Source organism: Marmota flaviventris, chromosome 1 (assembly GCF_047511675.1).
Source record: "Marmota flaviventris isolate mMarFla1 chromosome 1, mMarFla1.hap1, whole genome shotgun sequence".
In the NCBI taxonomy this organism is placed as follows: Eukaryota; Metazoa; Chordata; class Mammalia; order Rodentia; family Sciuridae; genus Marmota; species Marmota flaviventris.
In genome coordinates, this window is record NC_092498.1 from 24756474 (window position 1) to 24784229 (window position 27756).

The 27756-nt window shown below is 32.2% G+C and overlaps 1 protein-coding gene across 1 annotated transcript in view; it reads left to right on the forward strand.

The window, feature by feature from the left end:
• LOC114108465 (A-kinase anchor protein 9) overlaps positions 1-27756 on the forward strand; it is an 86406-nt gene that overhangs the window by 41254 nt on the left and 17396 nt on the right. The window contains 13 exon segments of the mRNA XM_071612027.1: positions 7818-7937; positions 10801-10977; positions 11338-11442; positions 16946-17098; positions 17435-17614; positions 18001-19071; positions 20731-20871; positions 21350-21838; positions 22233-22296; positions 22509-22630; positions 23485-23676; positions 23898-24086; positions 27278-27422. Coding sequence (XP_071468128.1) covers positions 7818-7937; positions 10801-10977; positions 11338-11442; positions 16946-17098; positions 17435-17614; positions 18001-19071; positions 20731-20871; positions 21350-21838; positions 22233-22296; positions 22509-22630; positions 23485-23676; positions 23898-24086; positions 27278-27422 — 3148 coding nt within the window.

Sequence of the window (27756 nt, forward strand, 5' to 3'; positions counted from 1 at the left end):
TTTTTCCTTTGTGCAAGAAAAACACTTAAGTCCTAGAGTTTTTAGAGTCTTATACCTGAGGAGGAAAAAATAGTATTAATTCTCTGTACAGCTAAAGAAATAAAACACATAAAATAATAGGTTGTTTCCTTTTATGTCAGCTATTGATATTAGAAATAACAGAAAAGTCTGATGTGTATCTTCAGTATGATAATGTTTGTTCTTTGATTGGTCTTCAGATATGACACCCAGAATTTTCTGCAGGTATTCTTTTCTGTTTGGAAACAAACTAAACCTTTTTTCTGTGATAGAATATGAATTATACCTTGTAAAGACTCTTGAGATACCACATATTGTAAGGGGAGTTCACTAACTAGTCAGGGAAATTCATTATAATGTATTTCCTGTTATGTGGCTCAGTGGTAGAGCACTTGCCCAGTATATGCAAGGCTCTAAGTTCTATCCCCAGCACTGGGGGAAAGGATGGGGAATAAATAGTTAGATAAATAAAATAGTTAGATAAATAAAATAGATATCTTCTGGTTTGCACCTTGATTGGCCAAACTAAAGCAAACATATGCCTTATGTAGTTCCCAAAAATGTTTTCATAGATTAATTCTGAGGCCTGTAGTTAAATAGCAGATGAAATTTCTAACCTTGGGCAATTCTTGTTTCTCTAGAGCTTTCTTTTGTAGCATGTACAGAATGATTAAAGCTTCTGTTTCAGTAACTCAAAAATTTACTTGAGCATCACAGAGAACCAAAGACATATAATATTCTTGAAAGCTCCAATGCTTGTTATTTGCCAAGAGTAGGGAAAATGATTTAAATTTTTTTTTTTTTTTAAATCAGTGGTGGTCCTATATTCAAAGTTCTGAAGAGTTATTTTATTTTTCATTATCAACATCCTAAGTGCTTGTAAGGAAATGAAATGGTACCCATAAAATTCAGCTTCATTTGTATTATTAAGACATTAATTTTACACTCTTGGATCAGAGAATTTTCTAGTCACCTTTCCTTTAGCCCAAAGTTGAGCAGACTATTTAAACTCAAACATTGACATTGTAAATGTTGTGTTGAAATGTGAAATTCCATAGTTAACATTAAAAAATACACATTTTTACCAAGATTTACTACATTTTTAGTCTTTTATAATTAGCCTAAGTCCTACATTCTCTCTCTTTTAGAATGCTTATCCATAAACCACTTCTAGAGTATGCGGGTCCACTGAGTCAGTACTTAAAGCTTGAATGCATATGCATCTTAATTATCCCTTTTATTCTATGAAAGTTGTATAGTATAGATAATTCTATATTAAATTCTTCTTTTTGTTTTTTTTATGCTTATTTCAGTCATATTAGTGTTTATATTCTATGATTTATAGTTTTTCTACCAGGAAAACAACTGGTAATACTTTTTCTTTCTTTATTTTTTAAATAACCTTATTTAATTAATTTATTTATTTTTTAATGTGGTGCTGAGGATGGAACCCAGTGCCTCACACACGCTAGGCAAATGTTCTACCACTAAGCTACAATTTCAGCCCTACTTTTTCTTTCTTGATCCTTATAACATACTTTTGACCTGGAACTTGACCACTGTTGATAGTGTTGCTACTCTTCAATGCCACTATAAATTATGCACATTATGGTTAATGTACTATAGTATTTATCTTTTGATAATCACCATGGAAAATGACAAATAAATGACAAGTGAACAGTGGTTTCTACAGATTATTTGCTCTTACAGACAACTAGAGAAAACTTCACCATAGTCATTAAAACTGCCATCAGTCAACAGTTAAGTGTGTTTGATCTTTCTGAAACACTCAGTTCCCTAGGTCAAGTCCGTAACACATGACAACTCTCTGTTTATGTGACTAGCTAGTGAGGTGCAGTAAGAGCCTGGTCACGGTATTTTCCAAATGAGTGTCAGTTTGTTAAGTGCTAAAGTAAGGGACTAGGAGCTTTGTGACAGTTTTTAAAACTAACTGCAGAACAATTATTAATCTTAACCATGGATAATATTTAAATCCAATGACTTCTTCAGAATATTGTTAATAACTAAAATATTATGAACCAAATGAATACATTTAATCATTAAATTGACACAAAATAAAGTGTAACATCTTTGTGAAATAACTAGTATCCCATTTTCCTCTTTAATATATTATCATTTGCTTCTTCTTCCTTTAACCTTGATTTATTTTCTTCATTTCTATAACAAAATGGCACTGCTGTGATATCTTTGTGCTTTCAGTTAAATACAGGCAAATAGCTCTGCACAGGATACTCTGAATAGCATCTGACAGTTTGGGGTAAGGTGCAGGCCATAAAGCTTTGATTTGATGTTTGAGATAAGTCATTCATTCATTCATTCATTCAGCGAAGTTTTGAGTGCCTACTATATAACAATTATTGTTCTAGATATTAGAGATACAGTGATAAGGGAAATGGACAAAATCCCTGCTCGCAGGAGCTCATAATTTAATGGCGGAGGCCAATAATAAATAGATGCATAGATGGTAATAACTGCTGTGTAAAAGAATAAAGGGAAGTACAGCATAATGAAGAAAGAGAGTATTTTATCGAGGAAAATTAGTAAAGGCCTCTCTGATAAAGTGATATGAATTCATATTCCTTAAAGAAGAGTGGGAGGCTAATACACAGGTAAATGGGAAAGAATGTTTAGCCAGGGGAATAGCAATTACAAAAGCCAGGGGGTGTGCTTGACAGAGGACAGGGCAGCTGGAGCAAGGACAGTGGAGAGAGGCATGGGAGAGAAGGTCAAAGTGTATCTGAAAAACCAGATTATACTCTGACCTCTTCTCTCCTTAACTCTTCATAAGATTTGGAGTCATAGGGGACAGTTTTTAACTTTTCATTCTAAAATAACTTTAAGCTTACAGAAAATTCTAAAACTATGAGAGTTTCCATGTACCAACCACTCATTCAGCTTTCCCTAACATCAACATAGTGCATATCTGTAATATAATTATAAAACTAAGAAATTAAAATTGCTGCAGTACTGTTAACTAAAGTATAAACTATTTAGATTTCATTGGTTTTTCCTATAATGACGTTTTTCTGTTCCAAGATTCATTCCCAGATCCTATATTGTACTTAGTTGTCATGTCATCTTTGGTTTCACCAGTCTCTGACAATACTTTAGTCTTTTGGTCAGTTATTTTTTAGAATGTTCCTCAGTTTGGATTTGTTTGATGTTTGTTGTGATTACATGAAGCCTGTATATTTTTGATACTACCAAAAAAATGCTGTGCCCATCTTGTGCTTCATGCCTGGTTACGTGAGTCCATATGTCATTATTACAGGTAATGTTAATCTTCATTGCTTGTGATATCTGCTGGGTTTCTCAACTGTAATGTTTTCCCCTTTGTAATGAATAACTATCTTGGAGGAGGTACTTTGATACTATGCAAATAACCTTTTCTCCTTAACTTTCTTTCATCTAATATTCTTACATCCATTGTTGGATCTTGCATGCAGTAATTATTACTATGGTGTCCCAATGGTAATTTTATACTTTCCTCATTGTTTTATTTATTTATTTAGCTGTATGAGCTATATCTTCACTTCTAATCAATATCAGTGTAGACTCATGACTAATTTATCCTTTTAGTTGTAACCTAATACTTGGTTTTGTTTCAGCTTTGGCATTAAGAACTTTTTGATTTGAGGTACATCCTTTTGAATTGTACTTGCTTTTTTGAGTATTGGTACTACAAGAAGCTTCAAACCCATCTTGTATTTTTCCTACCCTAACTTTAGAATCAATCACTTCTTCATGAAATTCATATTTCTTTTATTGGAAAATACTATCTAGAAACCAAGATCTACGTGCTAGATATTCTCATTGTTACTAGGATGTCATTACTTCTAATCCCTGTTAGTGGATAGTTTAAAGATATATCTTTGTATGCTAATCCTTCTATCTATATCTGAATCTCTCTGTATACATGTATAATTTAAAAATCCATAAATTCATTCTGAGCCCTCCAGTTCTGGTACCACAGCATTTGTTTTGCCCTGCCCTTTTTTGCTTAGTAACTTTGTTCTCCAACAGTGAAAAAGGGAGAGTCTCATGTTCAATTGCATTTTTATTTGTTTGCTCAACCATAATATACACATATATAATTTCAGAATTGCTATCCTACACCCCTGTGAAAAACAAATTCTCTAACTAGACTACATTATTTGTGTGTAGTACTTTTTGTTTTTAGCCTTATAATATACAGTCAAAATATTGTTTTTCAAGTACCTTAGGTTAACTCTTTTCTCTCTCACCCTGTTGGTGTGGTTTTTTTCATATATGAATACATAAACACACACACACAAACACATTCACATATATATTCAAATATATATGAATATAATACATGAATATTTATTTATAACAGTCATAACGCATTTGTAATTTTTATTCATATATATAACAGTCATAACTTATTTATGATTTTTTTTATTCCATTGAGTTCCTAATTCTTATTAATATATGAAAAAAATCATTCTATGGACAGTTCTTTCAGTTATGACAGGTGTGTAGAGTCATCTACATCACTTACAGTCATGATATAATGTTTCATCACCCCAACATTCCCAGGCACTGTTCTTTTATAGTCAGCCACTCTCTCACCTCCTGCCTGTGGTAAACACTGGCCTGCTTTCCTTTTCTACAGTTTTGCTTTTTCCAAAGTGTCATAAATGAAAACGTGCATCATGTCAGGCTTTATTACCTTAATAAAGTGCATTTAAGAATCATCTATATTGTTATGTCTAATAATAGTTTGTTCCTTTTTAATAAGTGAGGGAAATTCCAGCAGTTTGTTTATCCATTTACTGTTTAAAAGACATATAGATTGTTTCCATCTTGAGATAGTTAGAGAATCTAACTTGTATTTTCCAAAATAAACACTTTGACTATCTTTAAAAATAGAATAGAGTAGGTAGAGGGTGGTGAAAGTATAAGGAGAGCACAAACATAGAAACCAGTTAGAGAAGTCATTTGCCCAGGTTTATAAATTAAGGAGAGTTAGAGTGGGAACCCAGGTACTTTAGTTTCAGAATCCATGGTCTTAACCACTACTACTTCTGCCTTCTGGGAATCTGAGGATTAAAGAGCAGACTAAGATTTTTGTTTAGTTATTCTTTAGTTTTTAATTATAACTATAACTGATAAATGAATTTTGAAATCCAGAGATTGTTGGCAAACTTAACAGGAACGATTTCAGTGGAGTTTGGTAGTTTTCCAATTTGTTGGAATAGCTTTCAACGTAATGTGACGAAACATGCTTAGAAAATCTTCTAAGGCCCTTAGAAAGATAATTTCTGTAATACAATCTTTATTTAGTGGTCTTTCTCCAATTCTGCAGAAAAATTATCTTTGAGAATCAGTTCAAAGACACTTGACTTTTCAGTTAGGGGGAAATAGAAATGTCTGTTTTACGGGAATTAAACTTTCAACAATTGAAGTTTTATGGAATCCAGAGGTTATTATTTAGAGCCAAGGAGATTATTTACCAAAAAATATTTCTCTTAGGAAGTCTTTGTGGGGGGAGAGTTTCAGAGAGGAGAAATAATTTTTGGTGTTCTATTACACAGCATAGTGATAATAGTTAACATATATTTCAAAATTGCTATAGGAGAGAATTTTAACCACAAAGAAATGATAAATATTTGAGGTGATGGATGTGTTTGATTATTCCACAGTGAGTGCATGTAAGAAAACATCACTTTGTACCTCAAAATATTCAATCATTATTTGTCAATAAAAGATAAAACTTAATGCAAATAAAAAACAATTCCTTGGAAGAAATTAATGAATAATTTATTCTCTCATAATGATTTTCATTATAAGGCACTATTGTGAGTTTACTAGTTCTCATTTTTTAGAATAATGGAATCAAGCTACATGCTTCTATAATTTCTCAAAGGGGAATCTGAGAATTAATGATCAGGCTAAGCTTTTTGTTTTAATAATAATTGTAAGTACTGAAACACATTTTGCCATCAAGTATTGCCCCCAGTGTGCTTAGCATTGTTCAGGTAATGTGTGCAGGAGTTAGTCCCTCCATTAAATAATTTAGAGAAATAAGTAAAGTGAAGACCGAAAGACAGCAGCAGAAGTGTTTTACAATTTGAAGGAAATAATTTACAGGGAAAAAAGGTTAAATGGCTTGACATTATATGATTAATGTAAACCTTTTTCATTGGGGAAATGTAGCTCAGTGCTGTCAATTAATAGCCTCCTGTGTATGGTAAAGTCATGATCTTCTGAAACCCGAGGATAAGGAGCTAGTCTGGACAGTTAAATGTGTTTCTAGAAATTGAAGTCATTGTATTTTAAGTTTTTAGTTGCAGAAAGGTTTTATGCTTTTAAACTAGAGGAAAAAGCAAAATTGAATATAACTTGATTTATTGTCAGAATCACCATATGCCATCATCCAGACTCTTCTTTACTACTTTTTGAGTCTTTTTTCATTCATTTTTAACAGTAGTTAAATTTGTAGTTAGTTTCTTACCATGACCCATGTTCCTAGTCATAAGAGGACACACCTTACTTATAAAGATTTTTGTTTTATGATAATGGAAATAAGTTCTATGTGTTTCCAAAACTGGGGTGAAATATTAGTATATCATTTAATTTAAAGGTATTTTATTGCTCAACTTATTACACATTTATGTTTTCAATTCTTTCATTCTTCAAGGAATTACCTATTGTAGGTAAAGCAATGGTGTTTTGTTTGTTTTTGTTTTTTGTGCAGTTTTTTGTTGTTATTGTTTTATTTTGTATTCTTTCTGAATATCAATTAATGTAGTATGCCACTAGTTAATATATTATTACAAAGACTGTTTGCCACATTCTGGGTCATCTTTATCTGTTACTCTTTGAGTCTATTTTTCTCCTTAGTTCTTTCTTTCTTTTTTCTTTCTTTGTTGTTAATTCTTATGTTGACTTAAATGCTGCTATTTATGAATAATTATTTCTTACCCACAGTTTTGTTTTTACCTCAAATGAGAGAAATTGGATGATTATCAAAATAACTAATTTGCAAAAGAAGCAGGGAAAGAGTATTTTAAGAGGTATCTCATAGGCTAGGTGTGGGATCCACCAGTTCATAAAGTGTGAACAGCTAGGGTATTGATGATTTTACGTCTGCTGGAGTTTCATTAAAATCACATTTAGCTGCTTGGGCTGGGGATATGGCTCAAGCGGTAGCGCACTCGCCTGCCATGCGTGCAGCCCGGGTTCGATCCTCAGCACCACATACAAACAAAGATGTTGTGTCTGCCAATAACTAAAAAATAAATATTAAATCTCTCTCTCTCTCTTACTCTCTCTTTAAAAAAAAAAAATCACATTTAGCTGCAACAGTCATAAGGTCAGGCCTCCATCTCATATAGGTGTTAAGACATCTTGACAGACTAACTGCAGGATATAAGAAACTGTAATAAACAAAAATTTTCAGAACTTTAAGAAGTACCAGACAGTTTGTTTATTTGCTTAATGACTGAGTTAGCAGTGTAATTTCTCCATTGTACAAGTACATTCATTGATGGAGGAGAATTATTTCATTCTGAGTTTAACATTACCTAAATGAAAACAAATGTACTTCAAATAAATTTTAAGTATTTAAATTTTGTGGAAGAACCCAAATAAGTAATGTGTCATACCAAAAATATTTTTGAATCTTTGTGATTCCATGGTCATCAGTCCTTTCTTTTCAAACAAACTTAACAACCTATAACTAAAGAAAGATAATAGGTTTAATAAATATTGTTTCTTCAATTACTATTGTTTTTATTATTGTTCAATTTCAGGAGCAAGCCATTGACAGAGAACACGAGAGAGATTTGTTCCAACAAGAAATACAGAAGTTAGAACAACAACTTAAGGTTGTGCCTCGAATCCAGCCTGTCGGTGAACATCAAACTAGAGAGGTAAGAACTTTATTGGTATTTCCTATTTGTATCTTGAGTGTGAAGTAAGAGTTACATTATGAAAAACTTAAAAGTGAATAAGGTATAAATCTTAAAAATCAGGACATTGAATGTTACTTAAATGTGAGGAGGTCATAAACCCTAAAAAATGTTTGTATTGGACTAGGGGTTATAATTCATGGTAGAACACTTGCCTAGCGTACCTGAAGCCCTGGATTTGATGCCAGCACCATCAAAAACAAAACATAAAAATGTTGTACAGAAATTTGGAATTATTTCCATCTTTATATATTTTCTAGTATTAAATAAACTTCTCTGCCTAATTCTCTACTCCCATGCCAACAAAACTGATAATTCTCTGTAGTCACTCTTTACTAATTATTTCCCTTTCTCTTCTCTTTTACAGTCCACTACAATGAAGTTTCCAACATCTTTTTCTTGGAATTTTATACCCCTTAGTATATTTAAACTGTTCCTATGAAGGTTACCCAAAGCCTCTTGGCTGTATCCAGTAATCACCTCTCTGTCTTTAATACTACTCATCCATTTGGAGACACTCATTACAGTCTTCTATAAGTATCTCCTTCTCTTGACTGCTGTGACACACCTACTGTAGAGTGTGGTCTCTCTCCTCCAGTATTTATTTGTCTTCTGCCTACCCAAAATAAATGAGGGGTGCCTCATGACTTAGTCTTAGAGTCCTTGTTCTTCCGTTTTTACATTTTCTTCCCAGTCATCTGTAAATTGCCCCACAGTTGTTCCTTTATTCCTAACATCACTGTTGAACTCTGTACTTGAATTTTCAACTGCCTACTCTGTCTCCACGTAGATGTCTCATTTTTAACATATCCAGGAATCATATTCTTGGTTCCTGATTAGCCTTTATCAAAAAGACAAGAATAAAATTATTCCTTCTTCATCTCAATAAATGTTGTGCCTTCTAAATCATCTTCTTTGCTAAGTTCTAGAATTCTTCCTCAGTCCCACTCCTTCTCAGCCCTGATCCCAAACCACTAATGGATCAGATTTATACTACATCTTTTTATTCTTTTCACCTTTATTCATTTCCCTGTGTCTTAGTTGTCATATTATTTGCCTATATGTGTGAGGTAGCTTCCTGACCAGTCTCCCTGCTTCTACCCTGTCACTCCCACTGTCCATTTTCCTCATTCAGAAAACTCTACATTTATTAAACAAATGCTACATGGGAAATATTATATATATTTATACGTATATCACTTATATATATTTCTAAAGATGGCTTGTCCTGGTTATAAAGAGATTGTGCTTGAGATAAGCAATCCCAGTGTGGATCATGGCTGTGCTATGTAGTAGATGTGTGACAGTAACTAAGCTACTTAACCTTTCAAATCTATTTATTCATTTCGAAAATAAAGACAGTAATAGCTCCCACTGCATAGCAGTATTAGTGTGGCCCTTAGTTAACACTTAAATTCAACTACTATTATTTCTGAAAATAATTTTATTGCTGAAAATTATCTACAATTTCTAAGAAGTTTACTTGATTCATTTCTCTTAAAAGTACCTCAAAGAAGTATAAAATGCCTATAAGTTCATTGTAATGAAATGTTAAATCTGCTAGAGTAGCAGAGAAGTCATCATTCCCCTTGTTTGTAGTCATTGCCCTTATTTCTAACAAATGTATTTTTAGCTTTTGAAAAACAGTGACTTATTCATTGAAACTCAAAAGATAATTCAAAATCTAGAACTTTGACTGCCATTTTCTACTATATAATTTTTTTAAAAATATTTGAAAGTTGACCCATCTAGTTCATGAAACTTTAAGGTATGTTTGAGTTTCCTCAGGAACATTGTGACCCATTTGTTCTCTGCTTACCCTGCCAGAACTAATCCCAACTTCTGATTTTCTGAAGACCCAAAAATTCCAACTGTGAATACATATTATAATATGCCATTTCATTTTACCTGTTTTATAGCCTTTTCTCATGAACGTAATCCAAAACTTAGTCAACCTATTATTCTCAGTAGCTTTATTACTGTTAAAATTTAATCCTGTAATTATAATTAAGCTTGCATTTTTTTAATGTTCTGAATAATGATTGTCATTTTGTATAATTGCCTCCAAGTATTTCACTGAATAAAGGTAGTATTCCTTTATTTCTTACCATCACTTATCTTTTTAGGAACCTCCTCTCCCTCTTGATCAGAACTAATTTCATAAATTATCTTATTAATCCTTCCTGTATTCTTCTATCACAGAGCCATTGAATTGAAGGCACTTGCATATCAGTCTTCAGGGATAAGTTGTGAGATGTGTCATTATTTATTTTGGATGCAGGAGAAACTATTAAGACACTAAATGTACAGCTCTCTCTTTCCACCCATTCTCATCTCTATTCTGGAATGGTGCAATGTATAGGTTGAAAGTGCTTTGTAAATAACTATTATCAAAAGGTAATTCATGAAAGATTTTTTTTCAGGTTATCTTACTTCACATTCTGAGAGCAAGTCAGTAAGTACTCTACAAATTTGCCATCTTTAAGGTCATAGGTCTTAGTATGATTGTACCATTACTAGATAATTCAACATTATTCAAAATGTGGTTTTCCCCTCTTCCTAGCTAAAGTGTTAGTCTTAAGAGAATGAAATTTTTCTAAAAAGGGTTGAGCAAAAGCAATATTTGTTGTTTACTAGTGCTGCCTAGTTCTTATCAACTTGGGAAATATCAACCTTTGTTTGAGATAATAGTTGCTATTCTTATAAAAAATGAAATTAATAATAGCATTTCAAAATGTTTTTTTGGAAAAAAATGATTTTTGAGATGAATTAAAAGTTATGAACTTTTCAAATTTTTAGATTTTTTTGTTTAATATATTTTCAGGTTGAACAGTTAACAAATGATCTAAAAGAAAAAACAGACAAGTGCAGTGAGCTGCTTCTATCAAAAGAACAGCTTCAGAGAGATGTACAAGAGAGGAATGAAGAAATTGAAAGGCTAGAGTTCAGAGTGAGAGAACTGGAACAAGCCTTACTTGTTAGCACAGACAATTTTCAAAAGGTGTGACATTTTGAGTTAACTTTATTAAGTGTTTTAATGAAGAAAAGTTTGATACACAAACATCAGAGCTTGAATAAGAAAGCTTGAGGGTGGGGGCAGATGGGAAAGAGCCTTCATTTTTATCTGAGAAATGCATTTTAAGTGTCAAAAGTTCCTGTTTGACTCTATGAATGTATTCAAGACTGAATATCTGTAACTTTTTGATATTCACTAATGTAGAGTTTGTCCTCCTAACTGGTCAGAGAGAATTGCTACTTATCCAAAAGGAAACATACACACACACACACACACACACACACTCTCTCTGAATAAACAGTATTTAATGTCTGAAAATTTGAGAACATTCTTATATATTTAAAGGTAGAGGACCAGAAACAATTTGGAGCCTTACAAGCTAAAGCAGAATTTTCTCTAGAAGTGCAACTGCAAGCTGAGCGAGATGCTATCGACAGAAAAGAGAAAGAGGTAAGGACTTTTTTTTTCCTTTCGTGTGTGTGTGTGTGTGTGTGTGTGTGTGTGTGTGTGTATTAGATGTAGATGGGCAAATATCTTTGTTTTATTTACTTACATGGTTCTGAGGATTGAACCCAGTGCCTCACACATACTAGGCAAGCACTCTACCACTTTATTTTTAAATGACAAAATATGTTTTGAGTTATGTTAAAATCAGTTACCTTGAAAATGTCATTTGAACAAAATGAAATTTGTGGTCTAAAACCAAAGTATAGACTTTCTCAATTCAGTGCCTAAATTGATCTTCAAGACAATAAACATGTGAACTGATAAGCTTATGAAGGAAGTTTATTCCAGGTTAAGAGGATAACTAGTGTGAGCACTTTGAAGCAAGAAGAAATTTAGAGAGGGAGAAAGGACAATTTAGCAGGTATGGGCTGAGTGAAGAGGACAGTGAAAAATGTAGTTAGGACAAAAGGCAGCATCTCTTTTCTCCTGTTCGTGCTATGGGCGTTGAGTTTTTGCTCCTCTCTACTGTGAATTTGGGTTTGCTTGCTTTCCTTTTTCTTTATAAACTTTTCCCTGAGAATTGATAGTGTTGTTTTACAACATATGAAGCTTGTGCTTAAAAGATTAATAATGAACTAGGAATGGGAATTTAGCTCAATGTGGGTTTGAATCTGCAGCACCACAAAATAATAATAACAAGAAAGTAACTATAAAGTTATCCTGTGTTGCCCTTCTCCCTCCTTCTTAAAGAGAAGGATCCAATTAGGCATGGTGGTGCATGCCTGTAGTCCCTGCTTCTCAGGACGCTGAGGCAGGAGAATGAATCACTTGAGCCAAGGCGGTTAAGGTCAGCCTAGGCAACATAATAATACCCCTGTGAGAACAAGAAAAGAAAATTTACCTTTAGAGCTATAGTAATTTTAACTTTCTTTGTCTACTAATAGTTTTCCTAAAACATATAATACTCAACATCGTATAGTAGTAAATAATTTTAAATGTTTAAGATGTTTTTAATTATGTTTTGTCTCTTTCCATAGAATTTTTCTCAGAACATTTAAATTTATTTTAACAAATACTTATTTTGCTTAAATATCGTAGAAGTATTTGTTAATAAGTACTTGGAAATCTGTTTACAAAACTAATTTAGATATCAGCTAAAATGACAGTTCAGCGAATGTGTAGTTCAAAGAAGAAAAAAGGAATCCATAGAAATTACTATAGTTGAAATGATCCATGAGAAGGATCGTTTTCCCATTTTTATGTAACATCTGAGAAGTTCTTGTTTATTAGGTTTGGAGTTTTCATTGAAGCAGTGAGCACATTTATTTTTGTGTAACTATTTCTATATATTTGAAAGGAATTAATACTTAATGATTTATTTTAAATACTGAATAATCTCCTCCCCCAAAAAATGAACCTTCACAACTCTATCTAAAAGTAGTGGTAGTTGATTAAGAATACTTGGTGTAGCTTACTAGTTGTTTCTCTTCATTTGTGTGTGTGTTCTGGGGCTCAAAGGGCCTCATACAAGCATTCCATCGCTGAGTTATTTCCTTAGCCCTAATTCTATACATACACACACACACACACACACACACACACACACACAGGTTTTTTTGTTTTTGTTTTTGTGATGGAAGCCATTAAGTATAGTGCCAGGCTGGCTGTAAACTCCAAATTACAAGGGTTCAAGCAATTCTCTCACATCAGCTTCCTGAGTAGCTGGGACTACATTCATATGCCACCATGCCCTATTATTTTTATTACCTTTTGAATGTAATATATATCTACTAACACCTTAATTTCCTGAATTAAGTTTCTAATAAACATCTACCTTTTACTCAGGATCATAGTACTAGTAGTTCGGAACTATAAGAAACCATAGAGAGCATCTGTTAACTGACTTTCAGTTTTTACAGATAGAGACCCAGAGCCAAAGATGTTGAGTGAATATATACAGATTAAAATAACAGCTGACCTTCATTTACTTGCTTTACATAACTATAATGAGTATTCTATCAGAACTCACTCCCTTACCTATAACTGAATAATGAGAGGTATGAATGTAGAATTAAAACATGTCTTTTAATGTTAATGAAAATAACTTAAGCATTCTATCCTGAAAACTAGGCAAATGTTTTCAGATGTCCTATTGAGTATAAACATAAAGATATCCTTATGTATCATTATAGTTGAGACGTTCAAATACTCCCAAAACCTAAATTTGTATAAAACATTTTTTTGAAAGTTCATTAGACTATGTAGAAATGTGGGATGAATAAAAAGAAGAAAACAGCTTCTTATAGGAGAAGGAAATATTGTGGAGACAATAGTTATTTTGAGAAAACGATTCCTTCAGTAAGTTTTAGCTCTCTGTAGAACTAATGAGCTCTAGTTTACAGATAGCAATAGTAAATAATAGTTAACTTTGCTGAGGGCTAGAAAGTATATTAAATGCCTTGTCCCATTAACCCTTAACTGTCTTCCTGGGAATAGGTTCTGTTCTAAAATCTCCTAATTTGCCAATGTGTGACCTGATCCTTAAGAGAGGTTAGTACTTAGTACAGACAGAAAGAACTGATTCTGGAACCCTATGATACTATACTACCAGAACACCGAATATATTTTGCTTGTTAGTGAAAAATGTTAAAGACTGTCATTCAACATTTATTATTAAGCTGTTTCTGCATGTAGAGCACTTTTGTTCAGTTGTGAAATCAACACCAGACTTCAAGGAATATGCTATCTAATTAGTGGAACATATATAAGTTTTTTTAACATTTTTTTAAGTTGTTGATGGACCTTTATTTTATTTTTTGATTATATGTGGTGCTGAGAAACTAACGCAGTGGCTCACACATGCCAGGCAAACGCTCTACCACTGAGCCACAACCCCAGCCCCTATACTTTTTTTTTTTTAAGAGAAAAAAACACTTAAAAAATAAAATAAAATAAAACTCAAATAGGTACAAATCAGTGTCATCCAAATAGTCTAGATATCAATTGGTAGACAAGTAAAACAAGTTTAAACCTTTCTAATGTTCTTCTGGTTTGGGTGTTGTTATAAGACAGCCTGAAACTAGAGTCTGCTTGAATAACAAGAATGTTCCATAGTGTCATTTGGAGAAATTAAAGTGTGATGTGATGTCTCAAGTTCAGCTACTTAAAATAAAAATGTTAGTACTTTAAACCAGTCCTTGTCTGCATATGAATCAGCTGGGGACCTTGTTAAAGTACAGGTCTTTTTTTTTTTTATCTCTCTCTTTTTTTAAAATTTTTAGTTGTAGAGAAACTAAATACCTTTTTTTTTTTTTATGTGGTGCTGAAGATCAAACCCTGTGCCTCACGCATGCTACGCAAGCGCTCTACCACTGAACCCCAACCTCAGCTCCCAAAATGCAGATCTTGAGTGCAGCACAAGATTCTGTGCATCAAACGTGCTCTCACATGATGCCTATTCTGCTGCTTCCAAGACTACACTTTGAGTAGCAGAGCTTTTAAGACATAGAGCTAAGAATTAGACTATTAAGTGATGTCACAAGGAAAAAAAAAAAAGGTCATGTGAGGTGGGGCAGCAATTTTGAACTTAAATAACTATGTGTATGTTGATTTTATAATACCTTGTCATTAAAATTTGCTATAGAAGAGAAGAATAGGTGTAAATACTGTCAGATAACTTTGAAGAAGATACAGTCATCACAATTTTCAATAAACTAACCTGGAAATTATATATGTACAACCACTAAATGTATTTTAGTGTCTACAGAGTTTAATATCAGTGTTACCAAAAAAATTTAAATAGAGGTCTTAGACATTAGTTATTAGAAACAGGATAAATTATAGTTTAGGACTGGAACTCCCAGGTTCAAAAGGTGGTTTCACCACATAGTAGACATGTGACCTCAGGAAAAGTTACTCCTTGCAGTAACTCCCTTCCTCACTTCTGAAATGGGGTTAATCATAGAATAGAGCTCCTAAGGTTGTAACAGGCTTTTTAAAAAATAACAATATATAAAGTACTTTGTACCCATGCCTAGCAGTAATTCTCTATAAATTATAGCCATTATTTAGTATTGATACCATTTCTGTTTAAGAAATATTAGGCTGATTTTTTTTCCTTGCTGATTTCTTTTTTTAGGCTGATTTTTAAGGCCTTTCCTTGCCTGTGCTAGAATGATTCTAATTATGTGATGTATCAGTATATAAGCAACATATGCCCCTTTTCAACTTTAAGGCACTAAATGATTTAAAGTTGGCTCTGAGCCAGTTACTACTAAACACTGCTACTGCATCTTAGGTTGCTGTTAATGCAACATTTTTGATCATCAAATAAATATATGTTTATAAATTCATTTATTAAATATTAAGTAGCTGTGAATCAGTGAGCTAAAGTGACTGCTAATGTCCTCAATCAAACCCATTTTTTTAAATAGAGCAATAATTAGCTCTTAATATTCGTCATCAGGTTCATTTTTTGTGTGTAACCATCTAAGAGGATTATTTTACTTTTGTTACTAATAATCCATCTTCAAAAATTAAATTTCTGTTTTCCTATAAGTAAGAGCTCTCTGATTTTCTACTAAAATTATTTTGTTAACTTACTCTGCAATTCAGACCTAAGGATCTCTTGACCTTATTGTGTATCTCTGCTTCCATCTGCTTAATCAAACTACAAAGCAGCCAGGGCATTCAATGGATTATAATTAGATATTTGTGGGACTATATTAAGTTAGTTTTATTTGATACTAGAATAACTGAATTAATTCTACAATTTTTCTAAGCTTTTCAATAGCAACTGACTTAATTCTAACTGAATTTAACATAAGAGTTAGCATGTGGACTACTCCTTTCTGTGACTCTTTCTGCTTATGGTAGAAAATGTTTCCTGGTGTCCTTCTTTAAAGGTGTCTTCTGCTTGGGCAAGATGGTTTAAGAATGTGCAGTGTGACAGGCACAGTGGCACACACCTATAATCCCACAACTCAGAAGTCTGAGGCAGGAAGATTGCAAGTTTGAGGCCAGCCTCAGCACCTTAGCAAGACCCCAAGCAACTTACTAAGCATGACTCTATCTAAAAACTATAAAATGAAAAAAAAGGGCTGGGGGGATGTGGTTCCATGGTAAAGCTCCCTTGGGTTCAGTCCCCAGTGCCAAAACAAAAACAAAATAAACAAACCAAAAAAGATTGTGCAGTGTGAGCATGTCTAGGAACCATACAGGTATGGCTGGCTTAGAAAACCACTTTCCTTTATTCTTATGAATTAAGCATATGTACTTTGTAAAGCAAATACAACATTCTTTTTTTTTAAATTTTTTTTTTAGTTGTAGTTGGACACAATATCTTTATTTTTATGTGGTACTGAGGATCGAACCCAGTGCCTCACATGTGCACGACAGGCGCTCTACCACTGAGCTACAGCCCCAGCCCGAACATTCTTAATTCTATCTTGACAAACATCTGTATAAAGTTTTTTTTTCTTTACTTTTCATAATTTTTATATTAAAGATAACAAACTTAGAAGAACAACTAGAGCAATTTAGAGATGAGCTTGAAAATAAAAATGAAGAAGTTCAGCAACTACATATGCAATTGGAAATACAGAAAAAGGAATCCACTACCCGTCTACAGGAACTTGAACAAGAAAATAAGTTATTCAAGGTAACTATTTTAGAAAATTCTTTTTTCTATAAAGAGATAATAAGTTTTCCTCCTATGTAGTTATAATAAACATTTACTAAGTCCAGATCTAAATAATACTCACTCGAAGAACACTAGCAAGCAAATAGATTTGCATGGAACTTATTTTCTGCTCATAATTAAATTTTTGAGATCTTTTATGAAAATATTTCAAGAATTATTGATCTACATTATGTCTAATTTTTTTTACTTGTACATTGTAGGAAATGTATTTTTTATAAGACTTAATTGAAACAATGTTGTGAAAAATGCCATGTCATGAATACATCCAACTGTGATGGTTATTTTTGTCACTAGGATGAAATGGAGAAATTGAGATTTGCCATAAAGGATCCTGAGGCTATCTCTACTCATGACCAGCATATGCTATTTGGGAAATTTGCTCAAATAATACAGGAAAAAGAGGTAGAAATTGATCGATTAAATGAGCAAATTAGAGACTTTCATCAACAACTTAGACTTACAACAGATAACAAGGTATACTCATTTAAAATTGGTTATTATCTGAAATCTAATATAGTTAAATAGAGTAATTAGCTTTGGATGCCATCTGTTATAGACTTAATTCAGTATTTTATCTTTTCCAATAAAATGTACTAGTGTTGACATTTTCCTAATAGAGAATCAAATACTAAAAGCATAAGCCACTTATGTTTAATAGAACTTCCAGAATGATGTTCTAAATAAGGTCTTTGTTTGATGTGATAAGGGAGGTGTTGGTCTATATTGAAAGTAACATAATGTGTCTGACAAGCATACAGCTTTTGTGCCTGATCATCTTTAAGTTTTTACCCTAAAATAAAACAAAATTTTAAAATATGAATACATATTTTTCTGTGTTTCCCTTTTTCATTAACTAATAGGATTTTGAAGAAAAAAATGAACTGATAAGGGATCTTGAAGCCCAAATAGAATGTCGGAAGAGTGGTCAAGAACGTTTGAAGAAAAATAGAGAAGAAGAAACAGACAAGCTCAATGAAGTGATTGAAAAACTTCAGGAGGAATTGTCATATATTGAACAGAATATGTTGGTGGATACCAGTTCCCCCTCAGAACAAGAGGACAGCTTGAAACATCAGTTGGAAAAGGTTATAGCTGAAAAGCTGGCTTTGGAACAGCAAGTAGAAATCACTAATGAAGAAATGGCCTTCACAAAAAATATACTTAAAGAAACCAATTTTAAAATGGATCAGCTAACACAAGAATTAGTCAACTTGAAGAGAGAACATGACCATAAGGAAAAAATCCAAAGTGTACCAGACGAAAGTGTTAGCATGACTATAGATGATCTCAGCAAAGACCAACCCGAACTGGAAGTAATCCATATTGAAGATGTTCTTAAACCCCCTGAGAACAAGATGTATCTCAGATCTTTTGAAGAAAGCACCAAAGTTTCCAGAAATTTGGAAACAAAACTGCTACAGCTTGAGAGCTCTGTTAGCGCAAAGGACTTAGAACTTATCCAGTGTTATAAACAAATAGAAGACATAAAAGAACAAGGCCAATCTGAAACAGAAATGCTTCAGAAGAAGATCGTAAACCTACAGAAAGTACTTGAGGAGAAAGTAGCTGCTGCTCTTGTAAGTCAAGTCCAACTTGAGGCAGTTCAGGAATATGTGAAATTCTATCAAGATAAAGGAGTAGCTTCATCAGAACTTGAAAAGGAAAATATGCAGAATTTAAATCAAATAACAGAAAACAAGATGGAGTCAGATATGTCTGCATTAACCTTGAGAATATCAGACTTAGAAAGACAAGTGATTGAAATGCATACTACTTTGATTTCAGAAAAAGAACAAGTGGAAACTGCAGAGAAAAATGCTTTGGAAAAAGAAAAGAAGCTGATAGAACTGCAGAAGTTATTGGAGGACAGTGAGAAAAAAATAGAAGGAAAAGAAAGGAAAAGAAGCCCTCATGGAGATTTTGTTCTCAAGGTTAGTTTTATATTTGAGTTTTTCACATAAATACCCTAAGAAACTCTTTTTTTTTTTTTTTCCTTTGCTTATTAAGCTGATTGGTAATTTACTAAGTCAAACAGTTCTGCTGACACCTACCAATTTATACATAATGGGATTTTATTTAAAAAAATCATATTGTTCTTAAAGAACTTTAGACAAACTAAAGAGTTTGTTTGAGCAAAAAGTGCTACATGCATTGTGCAACACTCAGAACCAGAAGAGATTGAAACAGTTTCACTGTGCAACAGTGGGTGGTATTTAGAGGCAGAACTCACAAATAAAATTCAGAAATTGCTTGATTGGTCATGGCTAGACCTTGTTTGGATGTGATTTGATTGGTTGATTGCCTATGATTGGCTGAAACATAGTTGCCTACTATCATTGGCTGAGACTTAGTAGTTGATTATACTCTGTTCATTTGTTTTCCTACCAAGTTACATTGCAGTTTCTTACACAGAAACTCAAGGTATAGAGACCAGATTAAATTTAACACTATAGGGTCATTTTATTATCACTAGAATAATGGGCCCATATATATTTTGTGATTTTCAAACATTAAATTTAGCAAATGTCCTCTAGAATTTCTGTGAATATTTTCTCCCTTAATGTACCTCTACTAAGTATGTTATGTCATCATCTCTTTTAAGTATCATAGTGCACCCCATAATCATCACCACCACAGTAATGTATATTCATAAGTATTCTATACATTCTAATCTTGCACCAAAGACAGTTTATTAATAGTAATAGATGATTTTTAATTAATTCCAGCACAATTTTTTTTTTGGTTGGGGGGAGAGCTTCATAAAATGGTCATACCACACTTTTGCAAAAATAATTTTGGCATAAAATCTGTGAAAGTTATGTAGGTGAGATACAATTATAAAAATATCAAAACATTCATATGAAATTAACATATGAGTAACAAGTTATTAGCTTGGCAAATTTTATGCCTCATAATAGATTTTATTCTTCTTAGGAAAAATTTGTAACTGACCTAAGTCTACTTACATAAAGATCAGAAATTGCAATTATTTCTTAGTGTATGACAGACATGACAAAGATTTTTTTCCTTCAAGTTCCCTCACTTAATAAACTTACAATTTCAAGTACCAGAAGTTGAGTCTTATCTGCCCCAGAAGATTAATTGATACATTGGGATTTTATGTCTACTTAATTTATATTGGCAAAGGATAATAATTTCATTCACTATACTTTTTCTTCCTAGCTCATTGGAATTGCATATTTCTGTAGGTAATAATTATTAAAATATTAATATAACTTTTTAGGTATAACTTATAATAATTATCTTTGAGCTCATATCTTTTGAGGAAAGTAATATAAATATGAAACTTTTGAGTGGCACAAAGAATATTTTTATCAATAATTTATAAATGTTATATATATTAATGGCATGATTTGTCTTTCATTCCCAGAAAATCTTTCTTATTTCCTTAAGAATACAAAATGATGGTTCTTAAAATGTTTCACTGTTTGTTGAAAGAGCATTTATCACTAAAACCCCTAGGCAGTTAGTCTTGGAAAAGCTTCATTAGAATGTGTAAATGCTTTGAACTTAGCTTTTTTTTTTTTTTTTTTAAATGATGTATTTCTTATGTTTTCTACTGTATCCAGACAGCTACTGAGTTAATAAATGCCCGTGGAGAAAGTGGATTTTTTGAAGAACTTGAGGCTCTTAAAATCGAGTTAGTGGCTACCAAAGAAGAACTTGCCACTTTCAAAGAAAGGACAGAAAAACTTCAAAAAGAGCTTTTGGTAAGACAAGTAACATAACTCCTAATTCATTCATTTCTACCCATCTTAATTCCCTTTCAAAATGTCTTATAGAAACAAGTCCAGAGCCATAACTTAAAAACTAAATTTACAAGTCTTTTTGAAAAATTCCATTGTTATAAATCTATTCACCATCTCCTTGCTTGTTTTGCTAGGAATCTTTATATTAGAAGAATGCTTTTAATCTCTAGTCTTTTAGCAAAGGAAGCGAAAAACTGCTGTTAAAGAGAACTTAAATCCCCTGAGAAACAAAAGTAAAGGCTAATAAAATTATTTCAATTTTGTAGTAACCTGTGACCATACATACATGCGAAAGTATATATGTATTACAATTTCCAAAGTGTTTTTCCTATTATTCTGAGGCAAGTGAACATATAAATGAAATTATACTCTTTCCCTCTCCTCTGTAAGTTCTTCATTTGATGTGCAAGATTTTCAACTTAATTCATCTGTGTTTTAGGTAAAAGAGACAAATATGGCATCTCTTCAGAGAGATTTAAGCCAAGTTAAGAATCAGCTTGGTGAGGAAAAAAAGAAATTATCCCACTTCTTAATAAAAGAGGATAAGTCTGAAGTACTAACAAACAGAAACATCTGCTTAGAGCCACTTCCTGTTGAAGTAGGTAAAAACACTGCATCCCAAACGGACCAAATACTCAAGGTCAACATGAGCAACCAGACTCCACAAATTCTTGTTAAAAATGCAGGAATTCAAATTCATGTACAGACTAGCTGTTCCTCAGAAAAAGTCTCTGAAATAATTAGGCAATTTACTGAAATAATTGAACGCATACAAGAACTTCATGCCGCTGAAATTTTGGATATGGAATCCAGACATATTTCAGAAACTCAAACTTTAAAGAGGGAACATTATGTTGCTGTTGAGTTACTGACAGAGGAGTGTGGTACATTGAAGGCAGTGATACAGTGTCTGAGATCTTTTAAAGAGGTATTTATTTTGTTGTTGTCGTGTGGGGGGAGTTTCCACTGTTGTCAACAATCTGTTTTTAAGCAAAAATTTTAAAAGAAATTTGGGAAATATCTCTTCTTTATACTATTAGAATTTAAGTCTCCCCATTGTACTAGATAATAGAGTTCTTATGTAAATTTGCAACTTGTTATGGTTCCTTAAATAATAACTATCTCTTCTTACTATGGTAATATCCATAAGGAAAAAATTGTTATAAATCATAAGATAGTTTCATTTCAAGTATGCTTAGATTGAGTTTTTTCTTTTTCTTTCCTTTTCCTTTTTACAGCATTATAACAGCAAAATAGTTCATTGGGTTCTGTTTTTATTAAAACAAAAATATTTATGTATGTTGTTTCTTTTTTCTAATTAGGGATCCTTGATTCCTGAAATAACGTATTCTAATGCTTACCAAACTAGAGGAATCTATTCCAGTGGTAAGTTATATAAAATTCTGGAATGTTTATAGTATTTGATTAAAACATGTTATTTTTGTTTGGAGAAGGGTATGTTTTTTATTTTTGTTTGTTTGTTTAACAACAAATGATTGTTTTCTTTTTTTTTTTTAATTTTTTATTGTTGCATTTATACACAATGGAGTATTACTCTGCATTAAAAAATGACAAAATGATTGTTTTCTTTATTTTAGATTCTGGATCAGACTGGAGTCAGGGAGTTTATCTTACGCAAAATCAGGGATTTGACACAGCATCAGAAGGACGAGGAGAAGAAGGTGAAAATTTAACACAATCATTTCCAAAGAAAATAAAGGTACTAAAAGATAAATGTTACTGAAACATAATATATTTTAGTAAACTTAGCCAGTATAATTTCTATGTTGAACATAGTAGTTTATTTAAAGTTATATACTGGATCTCTGAAAAAACTGTATAGCAAGAAAGATCGAAGGAAGGGGGAGAGAGAAGGAGAAAATATTCTGCCCTCCACTCCCTCCTTTCTTCCAGGATTAGTGACCAGATCTTTTTGTCAATTCTCTGTTAACTAGATATTGAGGAAAAAGGATGTTGGAAGTACCATCCCTGGTTGCTCAAACAATGTCTAGTACAGTCCACCCCATCAAATAGAAGCAAAGGGTAGCACTCACCTCATGCTTCAAATGAAAACAGGCTAAAATAAATGACTTAAAAGAAAAAAAAAATCCATGAGAATCTATTTCATTTTATTTCCATATTCCACAAATAATAAAATACAATATATTAAATAATTATGTTATGAAGATTTAAAAAAATAATTTTTATTACTGGTGTTTTTGTTTGCCAAAATTATAAAAGCAGTCTCAAGGAATGGAAGTTTTTCCCACAGTATTTCTTTTGGTCAAATCAATGGCTAATCATTAAATCTAGGAAGAGTACATTAGCTAAACTGAAGGAACTTAGAGATGAAAGCTATGGAAATCATAGACCATCTATTGCAATTGACTTAGCTCTCCACAGGAAGAAGGCATTTAGTAAAGGTGCCTGGAATTTCTTTTCTGCGGTTGCTTTTCTAAATCTATTTTGCTTCATAATGCTATATTGCTTAATATTTATTTGTCTTTGTAGCTCTCATTTTTTCAGTATTTGGAGAAGTTGTCATAACTTTGGCTTTTGGATTTTGGTTTCTAGGGATTACTGAGAGCTGTTTATAATGAGTGCATGCAGGTGCTTTCTCTCACTGAGTCACCATGTGGTGATAGAGAAGATCATTCTATTCAACAGGTTTCAGAATTTTGGCTAAAAGAGAGAAGAGCTTACCTTAATATCATCTCATCTCTTAAGGAATTAATTACCAAAATACAAGTGCAAAGGGAATCTGAGGTACCCAAAGAATGTTATATTCTATGTAGCATTGTTATTTTTAATGACAATAATGAACTTTGTAAATTAAATTCTTTTTTATATGAATTTTCACATAAATTATTGTATGTATTTTCAGACTCAAAAATACATGCGTTCTTTTAAATACCTATTTTGGTTAGTAGAATGTTTTTAAAACATGCTTATTTGAAACCTAACTTTTGTTATTCGTACTCTGCTAGGTTTGTGATAATTCTCAATCTCATGAGAGCCTCCCGGACTGGCGAGGGGAATTTCTACTTGCTCTCCAACATGTTTTCTTAAAGGAGCACAATGTTTTGCTGGCTGCATTTCAGACTGAACTGACAGCTCTAGGCACTAAAGATGCAGTTGGATTATTAAAGTGTTTGGAACAGCGAATACAAGAACAGGTATCAAAACAAAATTTTATTTTAAAGAATACTATTTTTAATAGTAATAAGAAAATCAGTTGCTGATTTGTTTTAGAGTCTTAATTTAAGTATGAAGATTAGCATTTTTAACAGGGGCCACTAAGAGTATTTAGGAGAAGAACATTACCTTTTGTCTTATATTAGAAAGTAAGAAAAACTTAAAATTAATGAGATAGTCCTCAAACTTGGAAAGTTAGAAAGAGGAGTAAAACCTAAAGAAAAGAGAAGGAATAAGATACAGTCACTTATCATTATTTGCAGTAGTTATATTTCCCACAGGAAATACAGGAATAGGTTACTGTAAGCCTCAATCACAATATTTTCATCAACCAGTCAATACATGATCTTATTTTCTGTGTGGTTCTGTTTAAAGAAATCTTATATGGGGAGGGGAGAAGAGATGTATCTCAGTGGTAGAATGCTTGCCTAGCATACTCTTGGCCCTGGGCTCAGTACTCAGTGCCATTAAAAAAAGAAAAAAGATACCTTCTGTGTTGTATATTATTCATTAATGTTTAATGCGGCCAAGAGCAATCATACAGAAGCTTATCTAACACACTTTTCTCCTTAAAGCATGCCACAGATTTCTTGCACTTAGGAACACCAAGCCCTTCACTTGTGGGCCATTTAAAACCACGAAATCACAAATACAAAGCACAATATGGAAAAACAAGTTACTAAACAGGACATTTGTGTACAATATGAGAGCTAAAATACAAAGGTAGAGTATGCCCTTGTTTAACTCAGCCAGGAACATGTGCATGAGGAAATTTAAATTTTTTACTACTCTAACTATGTCTGACAAAGCAATACAAGTATTGATTTGAGGGTTACAAAAACTTTTTATCAAGTAGACAAATCTGAAAACACAGGATCCATTAATAATGAGGATTAACTACAATAAAGTAAAAAACATTAATGAAATGTATAACCAGTACAATATAGAGGATAAAACATTAAAAATTGGTTCCTTGAAAATGCTAAATAAGAAAATCTTTTCTGGAGAATTCATTATGATTTTTAAATGTTATAAATGAAGATGAGATCATAATTAAACATGTAACAAATAAAATAACAAAATATTATAAATTATTTTATTTATACAAATAAAAAAATTGAGGTGAAATTTTTTTAAAAAATCACTTATCAAAATTCATGCTGGAAGAAATAGAATACCTGAAAAGACCTACAACAGAATCAAATCAGTAGGGCTGGGGTTGCAACTCAGTGTACAGTGCTGGGTTAGATCCTTAGCACCACATATAAATAAATAAATTAATTAAAGGTTTTGTGTCCAACTACAACTAAAACAAAAAAAAAAATTTTTAATCTTCTCACAATACTTAGTACCCAGGACTTGGTTTTTTAAATACGTTATCCATTAAAAAGAATTAGGAATCCTTTTGCATCTGATGATTCCAAGAATAGAGTAGGAAGACAATAAGGTAAACCTGGAATCCCTCATTTTGCCAGCATGTAAAGAATTATTCAAAGAAATAAGGGAATATGTCAGAAGGTCACAGAAGCCTGTTGAAGGTTCCCTCACTGGCCAAAGTTAGAAAATTAAAAGATCAAACAAAATGAAAGTGACAGATTTTAAAGTTAAGACTAAAATAAGAATTCATGAGCTCATGTAGATGGATATATATTATCACAGTTGAATGCCAGCTATTAAATGTAGAAGGAACAAAGGAATTATAAGATCATACTTTATTCAACAATATAGTAATGATCAATTCAGCAATAATCAACAGTGGATGCTAAAACTAATGTGAAAAAGTTGATAAGAAAAGTAAACTACAAAAGGAAAAACAGTAACTTTACACTGGAGAAACCTTGCAAGCCCCACCCAAATGATCAGAATCAATATTACCAGTAATGGGGAAAAAAAGACATCGAGTACTTCCTAATACTTCTATGAAATGCATAATCAGAATCCACTTGGGAAAATATGAGACCAAAACCAACTGAGGCCACCATGCATCTATTAGACTGGGCAAAATAAAAAATAGTGACACCACCAAATGCTGGTAAAGAGGGAGAGAAACTTCATGTCACATACATTGCTGGTAGGCAGTGTAAAGCAGGACTGCTACTCTGGAAACTAAATCTGGCAGTGTCTTGTAAAGGTAAACGTACATCTGTTACACAGCCTAGCAGTCACACGTGTAGATATTTAATCAACAGAAATGAAAACTGGTGTCTATTTATGAACCTATTTATGAATGTTCACAGTAATTTTCTTTGTAATAACCAAGTACTTGAAACAACCCAGATGTCCTGCAGTAAGTGAATAGATGGAGAAACTGTGATATATTCATACAATGAAATACTATTCAACAATTAAAAAAGGAACAATCAATACCCTAAACTTCCTGTGTGTTATGTAACTTCTAAAAATGACAAAATTATAGTGATAGAGAACACATCAGTAGTTGCCAGAAGTTAGGGTTAGGGAGAAGAGGGTAGGACTACAGAGTAGTCTCTGTGGTGATTGAAATAATTTTTACCCTTATTGTGGTACATATATATGAACCTGTTCAAGTGATGAAATTTCATAGTACTGTATGCCAAGAGAAAAAATGAGTACATGTAAACAAATGAAATTTTATTAAAACCTGTAGTTTAAATAGAATTTTATCCATGTCAGTTTCTTAGTTTTGATAATGTGCTCTGATTATATAAGCTATTATTGGGGAAAGCTGGCTGAACCCCTCAAGTACTTTGACTTACATTAGTCCAAAAAAGTTTTTTTAAATTAATGTACATGCAACAAAATAACCTGTCTGTACTCTTCAAAAAATTTCAGATCACGAAAGACAAAGGAATACTTATGAATCACTTTTTTTTTCTTAAAGAACTTTTGGCAAAATTTGAAAAAACTCTCTATACCAGATAATATTATGATAAGTTAATTACTCTTTTGATCATTATACTGCAGTTATGTAAAAGAATGCTCTTATTTTTAGGAAGTACACTACAGTATTTAGAGGTAAAGAAGCATCTATCTGCAAGAAATCCTCCCACATTTTAGACAAAAATAATGAAATTTTTAAAAGAAAAAAACTTTAGCATGTGTAGTTCATTTATTCTTCAGACTTCTGGTTGTTAATTTTATTATCTTTACAACTCTCTTCACTTGATTTTTTCTTTTCCTTTGTTACAAAAAGGGTATTGAATATCGAGCAGCTATGGAATATCTCCAAAAAATAGACAGAAGAAGCTTATTATCTGAAATTGAAGTACTACGTGCTCAAATTAATGACAAGAAAATGACCTTGAAAAGAGAACAAGAAAATGATAAACCAAACCTAGGTATGTTACAAAACAGACTCATATAATTACACAAATGGGTGAAAATATTTCACTTTACATTATTATTACTCAGTTAAAACATTTCCTTTTAGTGGTATTGATTTCTCATTTTCATAACATTAATTATATTAATTACTGTAGTGGCTAGAGGATTGTCAAATTGATTTTAAACAACTGTATCTAATTTTAAATACAGTAGCCTTACCTTGACCAAGTTAAACAAATTAATTTCATGGTCTCTTTTTTTGTTTGTTTGTTTTGATTAGTTATACATGACAGTAGAATGCATTTATGCACTTTGATATATCATGAATAGATGGGATATAATGTCTCA